Raw genomic sequence first — 23220 nt, 5'->3', positions numbered from 1 at the left:
TCGTAAATAGCCTACTTTAAAGAACTAGCGATTTAGAGATTTGTATGACTTTTTTACCACCTAGTGCTTTCTTTTTCCTTCATAGTGTAAAAGCTTTGTTGGCAATGACTAGGATTTCTTGAGTTACTAAGGTTAAAATAAGAATTACCACCCTAGATCAGAATTTAGGCCAGTCGTCTCTAACAGGCAAGGAGGACCTTTCGTAAGAGTCAACTTGTCTGCCGTAAACTCAATTTGACATGATCAAGGATTTGCCCCATACCCAAATGTCTGGTTTCTCTTGATCATCCGTAATAATTCCACTCTGTGAATTTTGCTAACCCCTTCCTGAACCTATGTTTTCAGTCTGTATATCTCTCGGAATAATAAGCTCCACAGTTATGGGTGGGCAACATAGGGAACCCAACAGAAGTGTTCTGAGCTTTGTTTTTCGTTTTGTTTTGTTTTAAGTGAAGAAATAAAAAACTTGCTCTCAGCAGTGGAAAATTCTGTTATGATTAACATTAGAAAGTAATTTGATGGAACATTCTTCCTTGTTTGTTTCAGCTATTCAGGGTCATGGTCTGCAGCAGCTACGTTGTGTTGACAGGGCTACCACACATTGAAGACTTTCTGGGTGTTCTTACTTTGAAAGGTGGGGTGACTTAGCAGGCACTGTGACAAACACAATTCTAACAACTGCACTGTCTAGCTTTTTAGCAGCCACTCAGAACTCAGCCTTCCAACAGCCCATTTCATAAGGCATTTTAAAATATGGCTTCTGATAGAATCGCTGGTCCAATTCATCCATTAAAATTATATTTTCACTAAGCAGAGTCTTCATGCATTCTAATCAAATGCTGCATAGCAATGACATCTTGTTGTTAAGTCATATAATGTGAAACTTCCCAATTGCTTGTAAACTGTCACTAGGAAAAGGGGGAGGGAAGACCTCCTTTATGAATCTCAATCTTCCTATAAGGTCTAGTAGGGTTAATGTAAAAGTGATTTCTAGGTTCCAGCTTAGACAGTAAAATCAGACAAAACAAAGGTGGCCATACTCACTCATTGGGGGTGCCCTTCTGGCCACAAAAGTGGCCGTTGCTGTCTGTAGGATAGGCCACTCTCCTGGGGTCGCCATGTACCCAGGCTGCAGGAACAAGAAAGGACAAAAATTCTATCAGCAACAGCTGGCTAAAGGCAGCCTGATTTGAGAAATTAGAATGCACCATTGCAACGCACTAACCTCGCCCCTCAGTCACAGAAGATTATTGATTTTCTTCAAAGAGTAATTTCTTAATGAAAAGTAAAATAAAATATGGATGAATCAGTCAGAAAGCACATTTCTCTTATTCTCTAAAGATTCATCTGGGTTGAAGCCAAAACATGAGGTAATGCACTTAGAAAATGACATTTATTAAAATGTGAATTAGAGGGCACACTACAAATGCTTGGCTGGCTAGAAGTCACTTTTTCTAGGGCTCAAAACTAAATGACTTCATAGCAGAGCTAATAAATTTACAATAAATAATATGATGTAATTCTTCTGGGTTATACGTAAGTGAAAACCATTAAGAAACTGTCATGCCCAATTCAAATTGACTAGGTCTTTATGATTTCATGGGACATTATAAAGGCAAACAGTAGCAACAGAGGCAATACATAATGAAGACTTACCATACATTTGTCAGATAATCTCAAAGCTTACTATAAGTATCAAGTGTTCTCAAACTTCATGAAAACTGAAGACTCAATTCTGTTTTCTCTGAAGTCGTTGGGCTCTACCTCATACAAACTCATCACCCTTATTTTCTAAGAATTATAAACTTGACAGCTAGACTAGAGAACTACAGAAAGTAACAGGCATTAGCTAAACTGAGTAATACTCCCTAATTCTAACTGAATATTTCCAACTTCTACAATTTGATTAATAAAGTTCCTAAAAATCTAGGAAATGCATTAGTCATCCAATGCTTTCCTTTGCATATGGAAAACAAATCTCTTTGTCCTTTGCTATCTCCTTACTCACATTTCTTGGATTTGACAGTTTTGTTATAATTCAATCACCATTATGTACGTGGCCTGTGTGACTTGGGAAGATAAAAAAAAATCAATTCTGAATGATAATTTTAATATGGAAGATAAATTTTTCTCATCCACCCAAGCCTTTCCTTTTAGTATTAAAGTACTCAGAAAAGTCTCCTTTGTCCAATTCTTTCTCCAATGTCAGAGGACAAATTGGTTTCGTCTTCTAATACCTTCTTATAAAATCTGACTCATTCGGGCAACTCTCTGCTGCCATATCTTCCCGTCTTTATTTCCCAGAATAAAGAAAATGGACTATAAATAAGGCATTTAAATGACATCTAAGCCTTCAGTGTAAAATGTCCCCAGACATTATTTTATTACATTCTGTTTTTATACACTAGTTTGCCACATTTTGGCTAAAACTGAGAAAGAGATCTAATTTTACCTGACTCTGTTTTCTGTAATATGCTTCTTTTAACTTTATCCCAAAATGTTATATTCCTTTTCTATATAATTATTAATTCAGAAGTGGGGACCTAAAGAAGCGTTTGGATGACTAGGTTTGCTACTTAATGTATTTATGACCCTGAACAAATCACTTAATTGTTTTAGTCTTGGCTTTCTAGTTTGTTACTATAAAATGGGTACAATGCCCAGCCCCATAAGAATGTTGAGAACATGAAAGAAGACAAAAAGTAGAATGCCTGATGTGGCGCTTAACATACAATCCAGACTTGGTAATGTTAGTTCCTGTCTCATTTAGGTTTCCCCAAAATCAAACCCTGAGATAACGATTTTGGTGCAGACAGGTTAATTTGGGAGGTGATCCTCGGAATCTTAAGTGGAAGTGAGGAAAGTGAGACAGGGAAAGAAGTAAAGCCAATAAAGAGCATGTTAATGAGTGGGATATTGTTGCAGGCAGTGGTGACTCCATCCTGCGGGGGACCTCCTGAGGAACCATGTAGAGCATGCTTGTCAGTGGGCATGGTGAAACTGTCCGCCACAGCTGTAAGCAAATTCAGGATGGAGGACGGTGGGGAGGGGCATCAGCAGCATCTGCTATAGTTCTCTTTCCCTTTTTCATCATCAGTCAATTAATCAAAGAATTTATTAAATGACCACTGTGTGTCCTGTACTAGAAGTCAATCCCAGTATAGTTTATGTCAGAGTTCTCAAGAAACACATGAAAAGTAGAGAATAAAATTTGTAGAAGGCTTAGAGAAGAGGTGGGACCTGGGACAGACTGAAAAATGACTAGGATTTGGACAGGTGGCCAGCAGTAGGGAAGGAATTATACATTGAGGAAATAGTTTAATAATAAGATCTCCAATTTATTAATTGCTTACAATGTGTCAAATACTATGCTAAATGTTTTCCATCCATGGTTTCATTTGAGTCTCACAACGAATGCGGTAGATATTATTTTCATCTAAATTTTATAGAGAACTGTAGCTCAGAGTTTTATTTACTTCTCAAGATCACACAGTTGTTAAGTGGTATAAAAGGGCTTGAACTGAGGTGTGTTGCTCTCTAGGGCCCAAGCTTACCCACTAGACTGTAGTAGCTGCAATGCTGCCTGCTAAAGGATAGATTAGGAATGAGGTTGTAAACAGTGGGAAACAACAAGGCTATCAGCTAAATGAGGATCAGCACTATGTTAGACACATATGGTAGGAAAGGAGATGACACACGTAATTTTGGAGCCTTTGCCATTTGAAAAGAAGAGCTTTGTGCTTGGCATGAGAGGGAGACTGTCTGGTTGGGAGGGATCCGATGCCAGGGACAAAGGAGAGGGAGAAGAAGACGTAAGTGTCAAGGGAAGAATTCTCCTTGATTCTGTAGTTTTGAATTGTGGCAGGTGGTGTGTTTACTAGACTGCTGCTGCACCTCTGCATGCAGCCTCTGGCACAGAAGTTGTGCTGCAGATGGTCTGTGTTCGATCTGGAACATCAAGTCTTTGAGCTGAAAGCTGCAAGGGCCAGTTCAACTAAGTCACCTCAGTCAAGGGTACCTAGTTTTCTGCATCTTCTCCATCAAGTCCACAGCTCCCCGCACTCCCACTGGAGGAATATGGCAGAAAAAAGAGGAGAAGAAGGAGATATCCAGTAGCAGTCATTTTGTCCATTAATAAAATAAGGGTCTTCTCACATTTTTACTCCCTTTCTTGGAATTTCTCTATTCACGGAACTGCTAGAACTGTGCTGTCCAACATGGTAGCCACTAGCCACAAGTGTGTACCAAGCACTTGAATGTGGCTTATCTGAATTGAGACGTGCTATAACTGCAAAATACACATCAGGTTTTAAACACAGTATGAACAACAATGAAAAAGTAAATATCTCATTAATAATTTTTATATTTATTATATTTGAAATGACAGTATTTGGTTATGGTTACTTAAATAAAATATATTATTAAAACTAATTTCACCTGTTTTTTTTACTTCCTTGAATGTGGCTACTAGAAAATTTAAATTACTTATGTGATTCACATTAGGTTTCTTCTGGACAGATCTATACCAGAATATTTCCCCACAAACGTAAAGGGCTTCTCATATAAGGTGGTTAATAGTGCCATAACATCAAGGGTTGTAAGTCAGTCCTTCTCAACCCCATCATACCCAACATATCCTTTTTATAACAAATATTTTACAATACTCCTCTTATGATCTTGAAATAATATTCAGAGATAACTCATTCACATACTCAATTTCTTAAAAAAAAAAAAAAAACTAAAATGCCCTAACTGTAATGCAAATGAGAAATAAGAAGAAAATAATTTATAATTAAAGAGCATGCATATCAATACGCAAATACTCGCATGTGACTAAACCAGAAGACACAGTGAAATAGTCAGGGGCTGGCACCTAGAGATAGAATCACCGAATGTAGCAGCTATAATTGCAGGAGGATACAGGTGTATTGTGTAGGAGACTCAAATACTACAAGTGGTGTTGTCAAAGATACAATTTTCCTAAATGAACAACTTTTAGTAAATTCTAACAAAGTACAATCTTTGTTCAAAGTCCCTTGGTAGTTATTAAAACCATGCAAAAATAACATTTGTAATTTTAAAACAGAAGTTCTAGATTCAAATATTTAAAAACAAGTTGTCATTATATGAGTGGGACACGAGAAAGTTAGGCAGGAAGTAGGGCAATTCTTGGTTGTGCAGAACTGTCCCAGATATTGCCGGACATCTCTCTTCCCTGGCTCCCTCCCGCTAAGTGCCAGTATTACCTCCCAAACATTGTGACAACTAAAAAGTCAACTCAAATTTTCTGAAAGACCCCCTAGGCAGTGGTTCTGCTCCAATTGAGAGCCACTGGTTTAGATGTCTATTCATACTCTTAAAAATCTCAAAAAATATAGATTTCACATTGTCTTTTTTTTCTCCCAGACTTTTTTGTGGCTATGTTATCACGGAGTTCTTTCTTACAATTTAATCCTGTTTACTTTTATTCAGCTGATCATCATATATGGCGACTTTCAGATACATCCATAAATTATTTGAAATTTTTCTTGTAAAAAGTGATGCTTAATTCCCCATCCTTTGAGTGAGAACCAGACTTAGTAACTTGCTTCTGATGAATAGAATGTAGCAGAAATGACACTGGGTGACTTCCAAGAGTAGGTCATAAAAGGCGTCGCAGCTTCCTCTTTGCTCTCTCTCGCTTTTAGATCACTAGCTCCAGGGGAATCCATCTGATGTGTCATGAGGACACTCAGACAGGCCTACAGAAAAGCCCACATGATGGTCAGCAGTCAGCGAGAACTGAGGCTTCCTGCCAACATCCATGCGAGTCTTGAAGGCTGACCCTCCACCTGAGTCAAGCCTTCAGCAGACTGCAGCCTGGGCTTACACCTTGAAGGCCACCTCATGAAGCACTCAGAGCCAGAGCCACCCCGCTAAGTTGTTCCCAATTTCTGACCACAGAAACTGTGAGATAAGAAACTTTTGTTATTTTATATTGCCAAGTTTGGGAGTAATTTGCTACGCAGCAATAGACGATTAATCACTATATAGCTTTTTAAATTCTTTTATATGCTTGAAGGACGCAGTAAATCATCTCTCTCTCCTTCAACCTAAATATTCATAATAGTTAAATCCTCTCTTCTGTTTGATTTATTTTGTTATGTTTTAAACACATGGCTACAATTGTTAGGATTTTAGTATTTTTTGTTTCTTCACTATATGATTTAATACGTGGAGCCCTTAATTTGATTTAAAATATTCTCTAGGGCCTAAAGAATTATACAGTATCTGATATCTATTTACTTTAATTCTTAAAAGAAAGTTAACATAAAAAGCTTTATCTTAAAGTGCCAGAATAGAATATGGTCAAACTCCCATTCATTCATTCATTCACACTGAATTGTCGATTATCATATTCCTATTCATTTAGTCATTCATTTATTGGGCCTTACTATGTGATAGCCACATAAAGACTCTGAGGATATAGAGAAGAACACATTCATATTTAGTATAATACTATTTCATAATTAACACATTCTCCCTAGCGAAACTATATATAATCACCCTCACTGGCCACTGCAGAGGGAAGATGGTTTCTGAAGAATGATAATGGATTCTCTTAGGCTTAACCAAGTCATGATCTCAATTTTAGCTGCTCTTCAAGGTGTAGTCTCTCTACTAGGACAAATCAAAGCAGCCTCTGCCACCTTGGATGCAGCAATTGATCTAACAAAGCTTTCCCCCTTTCCCAATAAGTAGAAAACACCAGGGGCATTTACTTTCACCTGTCAGGGATGGTACTGCATCCTCATGATCTTCCCTCAAGGTTATATGACCTCCTAGTTTTTTGCCACAATTCAGTCTGCCCGGTTTTGATAATATCCTTACTCCACAGGAGATTCCTTACATTGATGGCATCATGCAGACAAGATCTGGAGAATATTGGGTAGCATGTAATCTTGATGCCTTACAAAGACATGTGTGTGCTAATGGATGGGAGAAAAATCTCACAAAACTACAAGGGTTTTCCAATAAAGACTGGAGGGGTCCAGTAGTCATATCTCCTCCAAAGTAAAGGATAAGTTGCTGCACCTTGCATTCTCTGTTATTAATAAAGAGGCACAGCACTTATTGGCTGCTACAGATTTGAGTAGGGACCAGAGAAATAAAATGCTTCTCAGATATCCATGCTACTATACAAGCAGGTCTGCCACTAGGTCTATATGGCAGAATGGACTCAATGATGCTTAAAATATCTATCAGAGAGTAGGATGCAGTACAGGGCCTGTGGCAAATGCCTATTAGAGAATCACAGTTGGAGGTCCCCAGGGTTTGGGAGAAAATCCATGTTCTTTCAGCGTATAACTGTTCTTCTCTTAAGAAGTAGCTCCTCGACCCTGGATGATCATCTAACGACGTGAGAAGCCCATCATGAACTGGATGTTATCTAATCCATCAAGCTTAAAGTTGGCTATGCCCAGCAGCACTCCACTATTAAGTAGAAGTGGTATATTCATACAATGCTTGAGAAAGTCATGAAGGCACAAGAAAGTTACATAAGAAGATTGCTCACAATAATAGTGTGTCGACTTCTGAATCACTGCTTTAACACATATGGCTCAAGGAAAGGTCCCTACAATCAATTGACTGAGAAGGAAAAAAAATAAGCCATATTTACAGCTGGGTATGGAGGATCTGTGGGATTGATCAGGGGACATTTTTCTGGTTATCTACTTTCACTGGAAGAAGAGATGACCTGAATTGTTCATCTAGTCATAGCCAGAGGCCGATGATTTGGCCACATTATCATGGACGGGAAGAGAAAAATATTAGACAATAAATGGCGGGAAAGCTTGAGAGATAACTAGGACTGACCTCAAAATGGATCTAGAATATGAAGATATTTGTGCCTCATGTGGCTGCTTAGTAAAGACCCTTCTGTAAAGGTTGCTTTCAATAATCAGATGGAAAAGTATTTGTTCAATGATTTTGTGAAAAAGTAATCATGACCATAGGCATGAAGATTGTATGTAGGTTTTGATAGCAGGGACTTGTATTCACAAAGGCTGCCCAGGCTCCTAACAAAGCTTATATGACAAATTTGTCAGCAGTGGATGACCAACACTCAACTCAATCACCCAGAGGTAGCCAGCCTTGTGGAACCGTAGAATACCCTATGGAAGATCCAGTTAAAGCACCTCCTAGGAAGCAATGCCTTTCAAGGTTGGGTTGCTGTTTTCTAGAATACAACAGGGTCCTAGCAGGAAACAGATGTTATACTCACACAGGATAATTGAAGAGAGTTTAATAAAGAAATATTTAGAAAGGTATGGGCAGAGTTAAGGGAAACAAAGATGAGTTGATGCAGAACTCAGAGGCTAGCAACAATAAGGAGTCATTTTCACCTTTAAGCCTGAAGGGGCAAAGGAAGGAGTTACCCAAATCTGGAGAGAGAAGCTAAATGGGGAGAGCTGACTGACAGGACTTAGGGCCTTAGGTAGAGAGCTGTAGCTAACCTTAGTGACCCAAAGCAACAGAGTCAGAGAAATAAATTCCATGAACTCATTCTCCAAACCTCCAATCTACTGTTGATAACTCCCACAGACCAAACCAAATTGGAAACCAGAGGACAAGAGAGCCTGTTGATGTAATCATAAACGCCAGCTTCTCAGGGGACAGAGCAGGGCAAAGAGGAGGTAGAGAAGAGATCCGGAGGGGGAAATGAAAAATACCCAGCCCATATTATGAACAAGTGACCTGTCTACTCAACGATGGAACTTCAGACATATTCAGCAAGACATTTAGGACTTCATTAAAAACAAACAAAAAACAACCAGAGAGATAAGGTTTTCAGACTCTCTTTCATCAGAATTTACTGCCTGATAGGACAGTAGAAGAAAAGAGCAGAAAGGTGCATATTCTATGTTTCAGAGTCTGTGAAATAGAAGGGGTGAGGGTAGGAAGTAAAAGATGGGACAAAGCATATTTTTAAAACAGATTTGTGAAAAAAAAAAAAGACAAAGAATTAAAAGAAAGTGGAAAAACAACCAAATAACCAAGAAACCAAATAAGACTTTTCACAACATCTTTGTTGTTTTTCTTTACTTTGATACACTTCTTTTTCTGGTTAATCTAAACAGATGATAGTTTACCACTATTTCCAGCTTGTTCAAGGTTTGGATTCATGTTAGAAGATAGGCTTTTCTTTTTAGGTAAAAAAAGTAGCTGGAAATAATGACAGAAATTTATTCATTCTTTTCTTCCTTCATTCTACAAATATTTTTTGAGTGCCTACCATCTGTCAGCACCACGCAAGACACTGGGTGTATAAGAGTCCTTGCTCTCCCAGAGCTACAGTCTATTGGGGGAATAGATCTTAATGAACTAATCACACAAACAAATGTGAAATTTCAATTCTGACAAGCACTACAAAGGAGCAATATATGGTACAAAGAGAGGGATGCATAGATAGATATACTCTATCAGCTTCACTCAAAATGGTCTTTTAAAGTTATTTCTAAAACAATGAGAAAATTAAGGGAAAAAGATGATTGATCCAGACTGGTCTTGATTGCTGTGTGACTTTGTCATCTGGTTTTATTCACCAACATAACCCAGGCAGTTTAATTCTAAAGCCTGTGCTCTTAACCACCACACTATACGGCCTTTTATTTAATAAAGAAGATGAATGAGGATTCTTTAAGCAATGAAAGTGCCTGAGAGAGGGGGCAGACCAGAACCCCATGATACTTTCCTAATGCTTTTCTCTCCCTCCTTCCCCTCCACATCCCCCAATTCAACCCAGATATGGGCTTAAAGCGGAGTGTCAGGGAACAGCACCAGGGCAGTTAGTGAGAAGCAGGTATTCTATGCAAGCAAAATTCCTGAATAATCTGCGAGCTGCAGTCTTGCCCCTGTGAGACTGAGTGTGTGTTCACTTCACTGCAGTATCAATGTGTACACTCAGTGATTAGTTGCAAAAGTAGCCTCTGTTATGCATGCACTAAAGAGAGGAGCACACTCTTTATGATAATCCATACCTATTAATACAGATTTGGTTTTTTCTTTCAGTTAGTGCTTGTACTATAGAGTAAATAAAATTATTTCAGACAGTATCTCATTCTTTGGGCTTTTTTTGGCCAGGAAGACCTCAAAGGATTTCATGGATCTTTCAAAAAAGGTGTATTTACTAGTAGGTATTAATAACGAATATTACATGTTGCATTTTCAGATGTAATAAATTGCATCAGTTTTTAGGAATGGTGAGAGCTCTTCCTTCATATAAAGCAAGGGGGTATTGCCAATTATAGGACCACAATTAAGCAAGTAAACACCAAGACGGGGGAAACTGAATCTGTGGTGACCTTGACTTTTTCAAGGAAAATCTGAATAGGGAGAGAAGGACCTACCTGAACAGAGCCTCTGCTATGTACCGCATGTCTGACACGGACAATCATATTGTGCTAAAACAATCTCCCTGTAGTTCATTCTAAACTAACATACTGCCTCACCATCATATCTGGAACCGTGTGTGTGTGTACGTGTGTAAGAGAAAAGGAGAAGAGAGAAGAGAAATTATTTGTAAAAGACGTCTTATCTGGGTAATTCACAGCAGATGAGCAAAGATTGGTAAGAGATGGGTGAAAACCTTATTCAGGCAAATTATCCTTTCACTCATATCAAGGAAATGTATGTTCCTGAAGTACCAGGAACAAGTATTATTATCTAGTATTATCTCTCATTTTCAAACATTTGCAAAGCATGTTCATGTCGTGCTTTAGGGTTGAGTCACACGTTGCAGCCATTAAAAAGCCCTCTGTCAAGGAGAAAATGTGATTAGACCAAATGCTTGCACTGACACTTAAAAATTAACTGCAAATCTGTTTGGGGCAGCTAAGGCATTCTCTAAACACTGGCTGGTTGGGAATATTGGATTTCAAATCATTATTTTGTATCCCTTAAAGGTATATTTTAACTGTTTTAATATGTGAGGAACAGGCCTGCCAAATTGCGCTTATGGCTTTTTAACACAAGCAATTTACAAATGCAATGAAGCAGATAATAGGACACATGATACCGAATTTGAAAATCTGTGTTGATGACATTGCTGCTGGAGAAACATTTTTGGAAGCAGCTCTGTATCCAGTTGCCTAGATAAGAAAAATGTTGTTTATCATTTCAAAGGTGGCCTCTTCCACCCAACGGTGAGTTTAGGGTGGCGTCCTTGGGCACGAATCAGTCTTTCTCATGCTAACAATATTGCACTTGAAATCATCTGGAATGCGTGCCTTCAGCAAAATGCAACAAACAGTAAAAATCTCACTCAACACTAAAGAAATCTGTTCAGGTAATGGTCAAAATGAAGTGCTGTCTTTTTAAAATGAAGACCTCCAAAACAAAAGGAAGCATAGGTATGTAGTTGAATCTGTAAATGTTTTTATATTTGTAAAGAACGCAAAAGGACATTTAACACTGGTTCTGGTTATCTATATAATACATTTTTCATTAATAAAAGATTACTAGAACAATTTAAAAAATAATGAAACTAGAGTTCTTTAAATTTCTTACTTTTTTATTGGAAGAAATGATTTTACTTTGCTAAAAACAGTGTTTCCAAGCTGTGATCTGACAGGTAGGCTCCGTTCTGAAGTGGACTGAAAGCACGGTGGGACTTTCTGTCACGGTCATTCTCCATCATCAGTTTCCCCTTACCATGAATATTAGGGTCATACCACCAAGCTCACAAACTACAACAACAGGATTCTTGGTGAGGCATAACTCAATTTTTTAAAATTATATTTATTTATTAGTAAGAGGAACTGTTCACTGCTTCTCTGTATAGACAAAATCAAAAAGTCATCTTGGAATTATCTTTGTTCTTCAAAAGGTCACTTGAGTGACTTCTCAGTTAAGACAATATGATTTTTCCTTTCCACGTCTCCCTTGGGATGGGGAAGACTAATTTGCTTTAAGAGAAGGAAAGGACAAGAACTCAAACTTTTCTCCCTGAGATTTCACTTAGGATAAAACAGATTGGTGCTGAACTAGGTCTGCAAGCCAAAAGGAATACAAATACCCCAAAAGAGAACCTGCCATGAAGGCAGAGACTGGGCTGGTGCCCAGGATTAATAGCGGAGCCTAAGAGTAGGGGCTGCATTCTGACACTAGCCACGCTTTGGGGAGCAATGGCTGAACATTGCATAAAGATTTAAAAAGCTATGGTCTTGATCCTAGTGTGGGAAACCACTACAGTCATGGAAGGAATCAGATGAGGAATTGACTAAGAAATGGTACCAAATGGCACCAACCAAACGTCAGAGTTCCAGTACACTATACAGTCTCTCGCCACTTAGAAACGGGAAATAAAATTGCCCCCTTCCTGGCATTTTGGAAGAGTTCCGGTTAGGGAAGAGAATACTAAGCTAGATTTCCTTAGGCAATGAATGGAAAAGTAAATATGTGACTGTATTATGACCCCAAGACTATGGCCATACACTCTAATACTAGAAATGATGGAGTGAATTTTGACCATATTTTATTGCTAATTTACCTATCTTGCTTATTCTATACCTCACTCCATGGAGGATTTAAGACTGAACTATGTAAATCTCCTCTTTTCTGTACTTAGTCCTTGGTACTTTCAGTCCTACTGAAAGTTCCCAGTTCACCTACGATGGCCTTCCTCTAATCCTTTGCACTAATCTATAAATTATGTGTCAAGGCCCTTTACTGGTCTGCTTTGTCTTGGTTCATTTCTCTATTGGGTAAGCAATCCCTAGCCTCACCAAATTCAAGGAGAAGGGACACAGACTCCACCTTTCAATGGGAGGAATGGCAAGTAATTTGCAGCCATACATTATAACTATCATAGTCCAGCCTCTGGCCACAATTTTTTTACATTCCCTCAACAATCAAATACACTTATCCTCTTCTAAGATCCCCAGAAGCCTCATCCAATTATTGCATCAGGCTTAGGCTCAAGGCCTGGATCTCATCAGCTAAGCCAAGGCCGGGTGTGGATGAGGCTCTTCAGGGTGGGCTCCTCTCCTACGGATGATGTCCTTTAGCTAGATCATTGAATTCATTAGATATGTTTCCTAATTCCCACATCACCATTGGCAACAGTGTTGCCAAACTTCACCACTACATAGCAAGGTGCCCTTCCCTCCTGCTTCCAATTGCATTTCCCTTACTTTTCTTCAAACTCTCACTGACAGCCTCCTCAAAAATCCATGGGACTTCTGAACACCATCTGGTCACAAAACCAATGCCCATGTTTATGGTTTTGTTAAACCAGCAACCCACTACCAGGTACTAGATTTTGTTCTGCTTATGTATTGTTGCACAACCAAACCCACTGGCTCGATACACCATTTTATTTTGCTCATGATTTGGGGAGTCAGAAGTGTGGGAAAGGCTCAGCTGGGTCCCTGGGGATCTCTCATGCACTAAAAGATGTTGACTGGGGCTTCAACATCTGAAAACCCACTGGGCTAATAGTAGACATGATCTATCCCTGAGAGCTTGGTGGAGCCTGTTGATCCTACACGTGGCTTCTCCATGTGCCCTGGGCTTCTCACAGCATGGTGACAGAGTTCTGGGTTTGTTTGCATTAATTTACTTTCTTGTTAACTTCCTATCTTCTCAACTAATAGGGATAATTATTCCTGAGGAAGATTAAAAAACAAAACCAAAAACAAACTTTGGACTCTAACTCCAAGTGCTTCCTATGTAAATACAATAATAAACTAATTCACTCAACTAAAATCTATTTGAAATGAAAAAGAAATAAGAATTTATTGAATGTTAAAATTGTGCTATTATTGTATACATAATCTTAGCACAAAGATAGCAAAGAATAATTTGCATAATAAATATTCCTATTCTTTTTTCTAGTTAGTACAATAATTGAATAGCAACCATCAGTAAAGTAGAACAAAAGAGGGTAATTATCATAAATGTTACTTTGATCTTTCAAGGAGATTTGATTACCTTCTACCCCGACTCCACTTCACCCACTTGAATGGAGGTTCTGCTTTTCATCAGTCGATTGTCAAGTGCCTTTGTTACATCTGCCTGTTACCCTACTGGCCATGTACCACATAAAATGCAAAGAACAGCTTCTTCTCAGCAGAAATTGAAAGAAATATGGGGCTTTCATGGTAATGCTTCTTATGAACAGAACATGGACGAAAGATAAGCCTAAGAGGGTCCTGATTGACACGGCAAAAGACGCCACACTACTTATAACACATCAGCGAAACTGACTTAGCACCATCTTTCCTCAGGTGAAGGTATATACTCTTTCATGTTAAAAAATTCTTCACACTCCTAGTAACCTCTGCCAATTGTGTTCTTTCATTCTTTTTTTAGTCCCACATTGGACATAACTGATGAGTTAAATTTATCTTAGAAACAGGCTAGTTATGCTATTTGTAGTTCAGGGATGTGGAAACTGTGTATATATATATATTTAGTAAATTTTGTGAATGACTCTTTTTAGCTAGTGGCATCAGGATTAATTTGGGGGAATCACTAACTTAATTAAATATTAAACACACTTTTTCACTGAGGAACATTTATCCTCCAATTTCCTAATGTGAGTTAAGGCATTAACAAACTGAATCTGGAGATCTTAAACAAAAAGGCGAATTTCTCATCTTGCTCCACAGGGAATGATGGTGTGCATTCCCACCCCTTCCCTCTGCTGTGTCGACAGGAGAGAGTGGCAGTGGCTCTCCCAGCTCTATGTAAGGACAGAAGGCATTTTTCTGTGGATTACAACAGACTGGTTCTGAGATACAAAGGAGAGGCTTATTCAGGTATGCCATACGGCCTCCTAATGGAAAGATTCCGGGCACAGTATGAGATCCTTATGAAGTTCCTGCGTGCATTTAAACTTTAATAACCAAAATTATGGGCTGCCATAGAAACAATATAGTAAATTACATTTAAAAACAATTTATTAAAATTCAGAGCAACTAGATTATACAATGGTAGCAAGTGAAATATTGCCTAGTACTACAGGCACACCTCATTTTACTGCACTTTGTTTTATTGTTCTTTGCAGATAATGTGTTTTTTACAAATTGAAGGTTTGTGGCAACCCTCATCGAGCAGGTCTACCAGCGCCATTTTTCAAACAGCATTTGCTCACTTCGTGTCTCTGTGTCATGTTTTGGTAATTCTCACAAAAGTTCAAACTTTTTGTTGTTGTTGTTGAGGAAGATTTGCCCTGAGCTAACATCCGTTGCCAGTCTTCCTCTTTTTTGTGTGTGTGAGCCGCCACCACAGCATGGCCACTGACAGATGAGTGGTGTGGGTCCGTGCCCGGGAACCAAACCTAGGCCGCCAAAGCAGAGCATGCTGAACTTAACCACTAGGCCACCGGGGCTAGCCCATGAACCTTTTTCATTATTATTATATTTGCTATGGTGATCTGTAATCAGTGATCTTGATGTTACTATTGTAATTGTTTTGGGGCACTATGAACTTTGCACTTATTAGACTGCAAACTTAATCAACAAATGTTGTGTGTGTTCTGACTGCTCCACTGACCAGCCATTCTCTCATCTCTCTCCCTCTTCTCTGGGCTCTCTATTCTCTGAGACACAACAATATTGAAATTAGGCCAATTAATAACCCTACAATGGCCTCTAAGTGTTCAAGTGAAAGGAAGAGTCACACATCTCTCACTTTAAACCAAAAGCTAGAAATGATTAAACTTAGTGAGGAAGGCATGTTAAAAGCTAAGATAGGGGGCTGGCCCCATGGCATAGCAGTTAAGTGCGTGCGTTCTGCTGCTGGCAGCCTGGGTTCAGATCCCGGGCACACACCGACACACCACTTGTCAGGCCATGATGTGGCGGCGTCCCACATAAAGTGGAGGAGGATGGGCACGGATGTTAGCTCAGGGCTGATCTTCCACACACACACACACACACACACACACACACACACACACAAATAAATAAATAAATAAAAAGCCAAGATACGCCGAAAGCTAGGCTACTTGCACCAAACAGCCAAGTTGTGAATGTAAAGGAAAAGTTCTTGAGGGAAATTAAAAGTGCTACACCAGTGAACACATGAATGATAACAAAGCAAAACAGCATTATTGCTGGTATGGACAAAGTTTTAGTGGTCTGGACAGAAGATCAAACCAGCCACAACATTCCCTTAAGCCAAAGCCTAATCCAGAGCAAGACCCTAACTCTCTTCAATTTTATGAAGGTTGAGAGAGGTGAGGAAGCTGCAGAAGACAAGTTTGAAGCTAGCAGAGGTTGGTTCATGAGATGTAAGGAAAGAAGCCATCTTCATAACATAAAAGTACAAGGTGAAGCAGCAAGTGCTAATGTAGAAGCAGCAGCAAGTTATTCAGAAGATCTAGCTAAGATCGTTAATGAAGATGGCTACACTAAACAACAGGATTTCAATGTAGACAAAACAGCCTTCTGTTGGAAGAATATGCCATCTAGGACTTTCATAGCTAGAGAGGAGAAGTCAATGTCTGGCTTCAAAGCTTCAAAGGACAGACTGACTCTCTTATTAGGGGCTAATGCAGCTGGTAACCTTAAGTGGAAGCCAATGATCATTTACCATTCTGAAAATCCTAGGGCCCTCAAGAATTATGCTAAATCTATTCTGCCTGTGCTCTATAAATGGAACCACAAAGCCTGGATGACAGCACATCTGTTTACCACATGGTTTACTGAATACTTTAAGCCCACTGTTGAGACCTACTGCTCAGAAAAAAAGATTCCTTTTAAAATATTACTGCTTATTGACAATGCACCTGGTCACCCAAGAGCTCCGATGGAGATGTACAATGAAATTAACATTGTTTTCATGCCTGCTAAAATATCATCCATTCTGCAGCTCATGGATCAAGGAATGATTTCAACTTTCAAGTCTTATTATTTAAGAAATACATTTTGTGAGGCTATAGCTGCCATAGATAGCAATTCCTCTGATGAATCCGGGCAAAATAAATTGAAAATCTTCTGGAAAGGATTCACCATTCTAGATGCCATTAAGAACATTTGTGATTCATGACAAGAGGTCAAAATATCAACATTAACAGGAGTTTGGAAGAAGTTGATTCCAACCTTCATGGATGACTTGGAGGGGTTCAAGACTTCAGTGGAGGAAGTAATCACAGATGTTGTGGAAATAGCAAGAGAACTAGAATTAGAAGTGGAGCCTGAAGATGTGACTGAATTGCTGCAATCTCATGATAAAACTAACGGATGAGGAGTTGCTTCTTATGGATGAGCAAAGAAAGCAATTTCTTGAGATGGAATCTACTCCTGGTGAAGATGCTGTGGAGACTGTTGAGATAATAACAAAGGATTTAGAATATTACATAAACTTAGTTGACAAAGCAGTGGCAGGGTTTGAGAGGACTGACTCTGATTTTGAAATAAGTTATACTACGGGTAAAATGCTATCAAACAGCCTTGCATACTACAGAGAAATCATTCACGAGAGGAAGAATCAATCAATGCAGCAAACTCCATTGTTGTCTTATTTTAGGAAATTGCTATAGCTGCCCAAACCTTCAGCAACCACCACCCGGATCAGTCAGCCACCATCAACATCTAGGCAAGACCCTCCACCAGCAAAAAGATTATGACTCACTGAAAGCTCAGATGATGGTTAGCATTTTTTAGCAATAAAGATTTTTTTTTTCCTCTTTTTGTGAGGAAGATTGTCCCTGAGCTAACACTTGTGCCAATCTTTCTCTATTTTTCTGTATGTGTACACTGCCAAAGAATGGCTTGATGAGTGGTGTGTAAGTCCACGTCCAGGATCCGAACCCATGATCCCTGGGCTGCTGAAGCAGAGCGTGCCAACTTAACACTACGCCACCAGGCTGGCCCCAATAAAGTATTTTTTAATCAAGGTTTGTAACTTATTTTTTTAGACATAATGCTATTGCACACTTAATAGACTACAGTATAGTGTAAACATAACTTTTATATGCACTGGGAAACCAAAAAATCCCTGTAACTCACTTTATTGTGATATTTGCTTTATTGCAGTGGTCTGGAACTGAACCCTCAATATATGCGAGATGTGCCTGTATTATGCAGCATTATTGGTGCAGCTGGATATTATTTCATTTACTTCTCACAACAGCCCTGCAAAGTAGGTAGTGTTTCAATATTTTACAGATAGAAAACTGAGGTTAAGAACCAGCCCAAGTCCACCAAATAATCTGAGGAAATACTAGATCGGCTTGACTCCAAATCTTCTCTTATGAAACAAATTTCAATTCAATGACAAAAAGTAAAAACGAACAAAAAATATTACATAGACAAGAAAGATGTGTCCCAAAGTTAGAGAAGCTAAAATTCTATTAGTCGTATAATAAGAAAATTCATTTTATTGTAATATTCAATTTACAGATTGTGTATTGTGCTGCAAGTACATTAATGTTTAGAAGTTAAAATACTTTGAAGAAATACCAAAGGAATCTTCTGAAAGCCTTAGAATACATTACTCAGTTTTATGGTTTATGTTCCTTTATTCTTCTCCCTATCCCTATCGTCCTGACTTACTTCTTTGAATTCTTCAATTCTGTGTACTTTTTGCATGGTATTACTGAGATGATCTTTTGGAATTAATTTCAATTGCTGTTCTCAAAGTATTTCTCTTATTGGGAGACAAAAGTGAAGAACAGGGAAGAGTATTTTCCATTGTTCCCTAGATAGGCACAGCCTTCTTTCTGCCAATACATTCTATCCATATTAACTCCAGGCCACTAATTATTGGTACTAGAAGCTATTATCTGACTTTTATAGCACCCACCCTAATAAGGATGTATTAAAGTTTCCTAAGTCAACATCTAAGGGACAGGACTTAAGTGCCTGGGGAAAAATGTGGTACATACACATGCAATTGTAAAACCTTTTCATGGAAAATATTCACACCAGTTCTTTTAGTAGTTTGTAAAAAATCCAAATAAAGAATTTCTATGTTTGTCCTCTTCATTTTCACTTTCACAGAAAGATCTTTAACCTAACAACAAACAATAGGATATCTCTTTCTAGTAGACAAAATAAGACTTCTTACATATCAAAGAATTAGCTGGTGCAGTTCTTAGTAATTTTCCTTCTTTTTAATTTGTTTATAAGAAGAAAAATTTATATATTACCTAAACTGATCTAGGCCCTAGTTCATATTAGTAAATAGTTACATGAACATAATTAGCTGCTTAATAGAATTTCAAAAATAAAAATGATTAGAAAGAAACCATAAGCTTTTTTCTTCCTTCTTTATAATTGTATTTACTTAAGTAATTTGGGCTTGCCTTTGAATAATCTACTTTGTGTTTATTTTTCACTGTGTTTGCTACCCAATGAATCCTGGTGAGGCACATTCCCTCCAGAAAAGACAATAATCAATAACAAGAAGGCTTTTGGAAGAAAATGATCAATGTTAAAAATGTGACTTTGACTCAGTTATTCCATTAACAAATGTTAAATATCGTCTATACCTGTATTTACTCACCCATAAGTCCTAAAAGAATGTAGCCAATAATGAACAGTATGAAGATTATGCAGCACAGAACATCTGTACAACTCCTAAAGACAAAAAGGAATAAAGAATTAAAAGAGGTCCAAAATGACTTCTTGTCTACTGCACAAAATATAGGAAGGGAGAAAAAAATAATAATAATAGTGATATGCCATTTTATATCCAATAATTCTGAAAGGTAGATCAGATGTATTTCTGCAATCAGAGACTTCAGCAAGGAGTGGTCAGAGCTGATTGAAGAAGCTCCCTCAGAATTCTTAGTATTTATTCTGTTTTGGTTCTTTATTTGTAAGATGTTTTCAGAGATTAGAGAACACCAACATCAAGTAACTACTTTTTATTTGAAATTATAATTTATTTGATTTTATGATTTTCCTCTTCATGCCTCCCCAATACACGATATAGTAAAAAAAGTAGCCATTTTCCATTCCTCCCTTTCTCCATTATCTTTCCACATACACATTTTAAGTGTACTATTATTAAATAAAAGATTGACTACGTAAACTTTCTATGTGGAGTAAAGTTGCACCTATTCTAACAACCATGTATATAATGTATTAAAAAATGAAATGGCTCAAAACTGTAATTTTTCCAGCTGTTCCTTAAGCTAGACATTGTCAGATTTAAAGAAAAGTTGGCTCGTAGAGACTCAGTGATTTGCTAAGGATCAGAAATCAAGCCAGGATCCAGCAGGGATACTCAAGGCTTTCAAATAAAGTATTTCCTATTCCCAATTATCTTGTTCAGCTAATAAGTGGTCTGGAAGGCCAAAGCTATGTCTTGAAAGTGAGAAACAATACAACCATTCTCTATTTGAAACTTAATGAAGAATCTATTAGTAAAGAAAAAGATCAACCTATTGTCAGGATTAAAAAGTTGCACATGAGAATTTTCATAGCAAAAACTTCTCATTCTTGAGAGTGTATGGATATGTTCTAATCTTTTAGAATAGGCAGGTTGAAGTTATGCACTATTTTTAGTGGTGGTAGTAGCAATAATAATGAATAATAATTGTACAGTAACAGACATGGTAACACGTTGATAAAGCCCTGCTATATACCTTTACTGCTTTCACTGATGTAACATTGTGAGTCTCCGAAGAACACCTTTAGGTTTTTAGGGGTAGTAAGGTGAGTTGACTTATTTAAGGTCCATGAGAGAGGTGGTTACAGAGACAAACAAATCTAGGTGTCCAATGCCTAACCTTTTTCATTTAGTAGTTATTCTAATATGATGACACTTTTCTGTAAAGACTCAAATTAGTCGTATCTAAAACTCCACACACATCCCTATGACTCAACCTCACAATTGGAAACGGAGCTTTCATAGAAAAAGTTAATCATGGTCAATCCAGAAACAAACTGTCATTTGTTTAAATACAACTTCAACCCAGCAATTTACATTTCATTTCGATTTAAGAATTATGAGAATAATGATAAAAAGAGAGGAAACCGGCGCTCCAGTATTCTTTGGTTAACAACTATTGAAAGCAAAAACCTGCTTGGGGGTGAGGAGAGGATTAGGTTCACGTGTATTCTGACACATTCTCCTTAAGATCAGGTTCTCATCCTGTCAGAACGGTTGTTAAATAGCGCGATACCTAATAACAAATGCCTGCAAGGTAAGGAATGAAAGGAGAGAAAACTAAAACACTGGTGTGCTTTAATTAGAAATCTTGAAGTTGTCAAAGCCCTCGTGTGTAATCATAACTACCAAGAAGAGGGAGAGAGGACATGATCAGAAGCCCAGCCATGTTGGCCCGTGTCCTGTAATTATATATCTATAATATGTTTCTGTCTAGATATTTACATTATATGTAATACATAGTGTGGGGCGTGTTCATAATGACCTGCTGCTACGTAGTATGATAGTGTTACATATGCATAATGTTATGTAGTAAGCACAGGGAGAGGTAAACATACTCGGAAGATGAATGAAAGAAACACCCTTTTTAAAGGACAGGGCACAAGCAAAGACGCAGAGCCTAGAAGGAAATTTTTAAAAAGTAAAACCCGTCCTCCTTGGCTACTGGCACTGATGAATGGGCGTCAGCTGGAGTTTTGGTTCCATGTGGGGTTTCACACTACGACTTCTCTTTTTGGCGCCGAGGACACGCTACAGCACCAGGTCTGCTCTGTGCCCACCCAACTGTTCGCCCAGCGGTCTCTCGCCACAGTGGGATGGCATTCTCAATAATCCACACCTTGAAGTGTTTGGGGATTCTGCTCTGGGACCAGGAAGGCTAATGTGTTCACGTCTGCTCTGCTCTTCTGGTGCACTGTTTTAGGAAAATAGCAGACCAGACCCCATGGCCAGACTGGTTATTTGTTTCTTATCTAAACACGGAAGAATGTTGAATGAACTGATAATTATGAATGGAAAATTCAAGAGTGGTTAATCGTACGTAAAGTTTTTTACCTCATGAATAACCATGACTTACTATAAATGGTCAAAAAAAAAGCAGGAAAGTTTTTCTAGATAAAACATTCATATTTCTGAATTTGTTCCTGTTGCGATTTGATTCCCTTTGTTATTTTAGAAATTTCTTTTTAAAAATAGATGTGTATGTGTTTGTGTGCTTGTGTGTATGTGTGTGTGTGTGTACTTTCAGGTAATTACAATTACCTGCCATTTTTTCCATTAATTCATCATCTGTTTCTCTCCCTTTCCTCAGATATATTCTCTCCAGAAAAAAAAATTACTACTTAGAAAATCTTTGGAAAATCGAATTTGAACAAAATATAAAATACAGCTTGGGCACCGTTTTGTGAGTCAGGAACATAGCAGAAGCTTAACTCAAGTTTTTAGAAGTCGTAGCACATTATCATTGTTTCTTTCTTTTGATTTCAGGGCATTCTTAAGTGTTCTGTAGGAAATGAGTGATTTTTAAAAACCAAGGATTTAATATGGATAGTTTTTAAGACTCTCAAGACAGCTATTGAGGTAACTGGGTGATACTAGCTCATGGCTGACAATCATTCTGAATCATACTCTAGCTAGAGGCCTGTCATGCTGTACCTTTTCCACAGGTGGGTTCATTTTTACTTTCATAGCAAGCACTAAGAACCATTATACTAAGCTTAATATGGGTTGCATCCCACTGGGTCTCAAGAAGAAGACAGAAAGTATAGTTATAGAGACACATACCCTCTCCCTCACCCTCCCTCCAAATCAAAGTCCAACTTTATCAAAATAAGCTGCTCATACTCACATTTATCAGAAAGTTATTCAAAATTTTATTCAGATTGAGCTGCCCTGGCGTAAAAGTATTTTCAAAAGTTAAACTACAGAAGTACCATTGCTACCTTATATCTATTTTTCCAAATTACAATAAGAATAGGATCCCCACTGTATAAGCATTTGCAGATTTCCCTTTCCCTTTTCTCCCTAACCCACAAATACAGTATGCCTATAGTCACCTCGACCTAAAATCTTGGGAGTTTCCTTCAGCTTTCCCTTTTTCTTAGCTTATCTTTTACATTCAATTGACAATTTCTCTTAACTGCTTCTCCCTGATATGTCTTTCATCCAACCCTTCCTTTCTATTCCTGTTGCCTGGACTCCGTCCAGGTTCTTTTATCCTCTTCAAACTGTTGCTATGGTCTCTTAATTGGGCCACTACAGGTAGTCTCTGCCTGATCCAATTCACTCTGCACATCACTGATATCACAGATACGTGATGATGTCACTCTATTG

At 38.1% G+C, this 23220-nt stretch overlaps 1 protein-coding gene across 2 annotated transcripts in view; it reads right to left on the bottom strand.

Annotated features, from left to right (window-relative positions):
- The window catches only part of SLC44A5 (solute carrier family 44 member 5), a 137174-nt gene that overhangs the window by 62684 nt on the left and 51270 nt on the right, over positions 1-23220 (bottom strand). For both annotated transcript variants that reach the window (XM_087448899.1, XM_087448904.1), the window contains exons 3-4: positions 19498-19571; positions 1045-1129 (exon numbers count right to left, since the gene is read on the bottom strand). In XM_087448899.1, the coding sequence (XP_087305025.1) occupies positions 1045-1129; positions 19498-19571 (159 nt within the window). The remainder of the gene's footprint in view (positions 1-1044; positions 1130-19497; positions 19572-23220) is intronic.

The sequence above is a fragment of the Ceratotherium simum genome, chromosome 2, assembly GCF_057802395.1.
Source record: "Ceratotherium simum simum isolate JZ-2026a chromosome 2, ASM5780239v1, whole genome shotgun sequence".
NCBI classification, from domain to species: Eukaryota; Metazoa; Chordata; class Mammalia; order Perissodactyla; family Rhinocerotidae; genus Ceratotherium; species Ceratotherium simum.
This window is presented reverse-complemented; position numbering and strand designations above follow the sequence as displayed.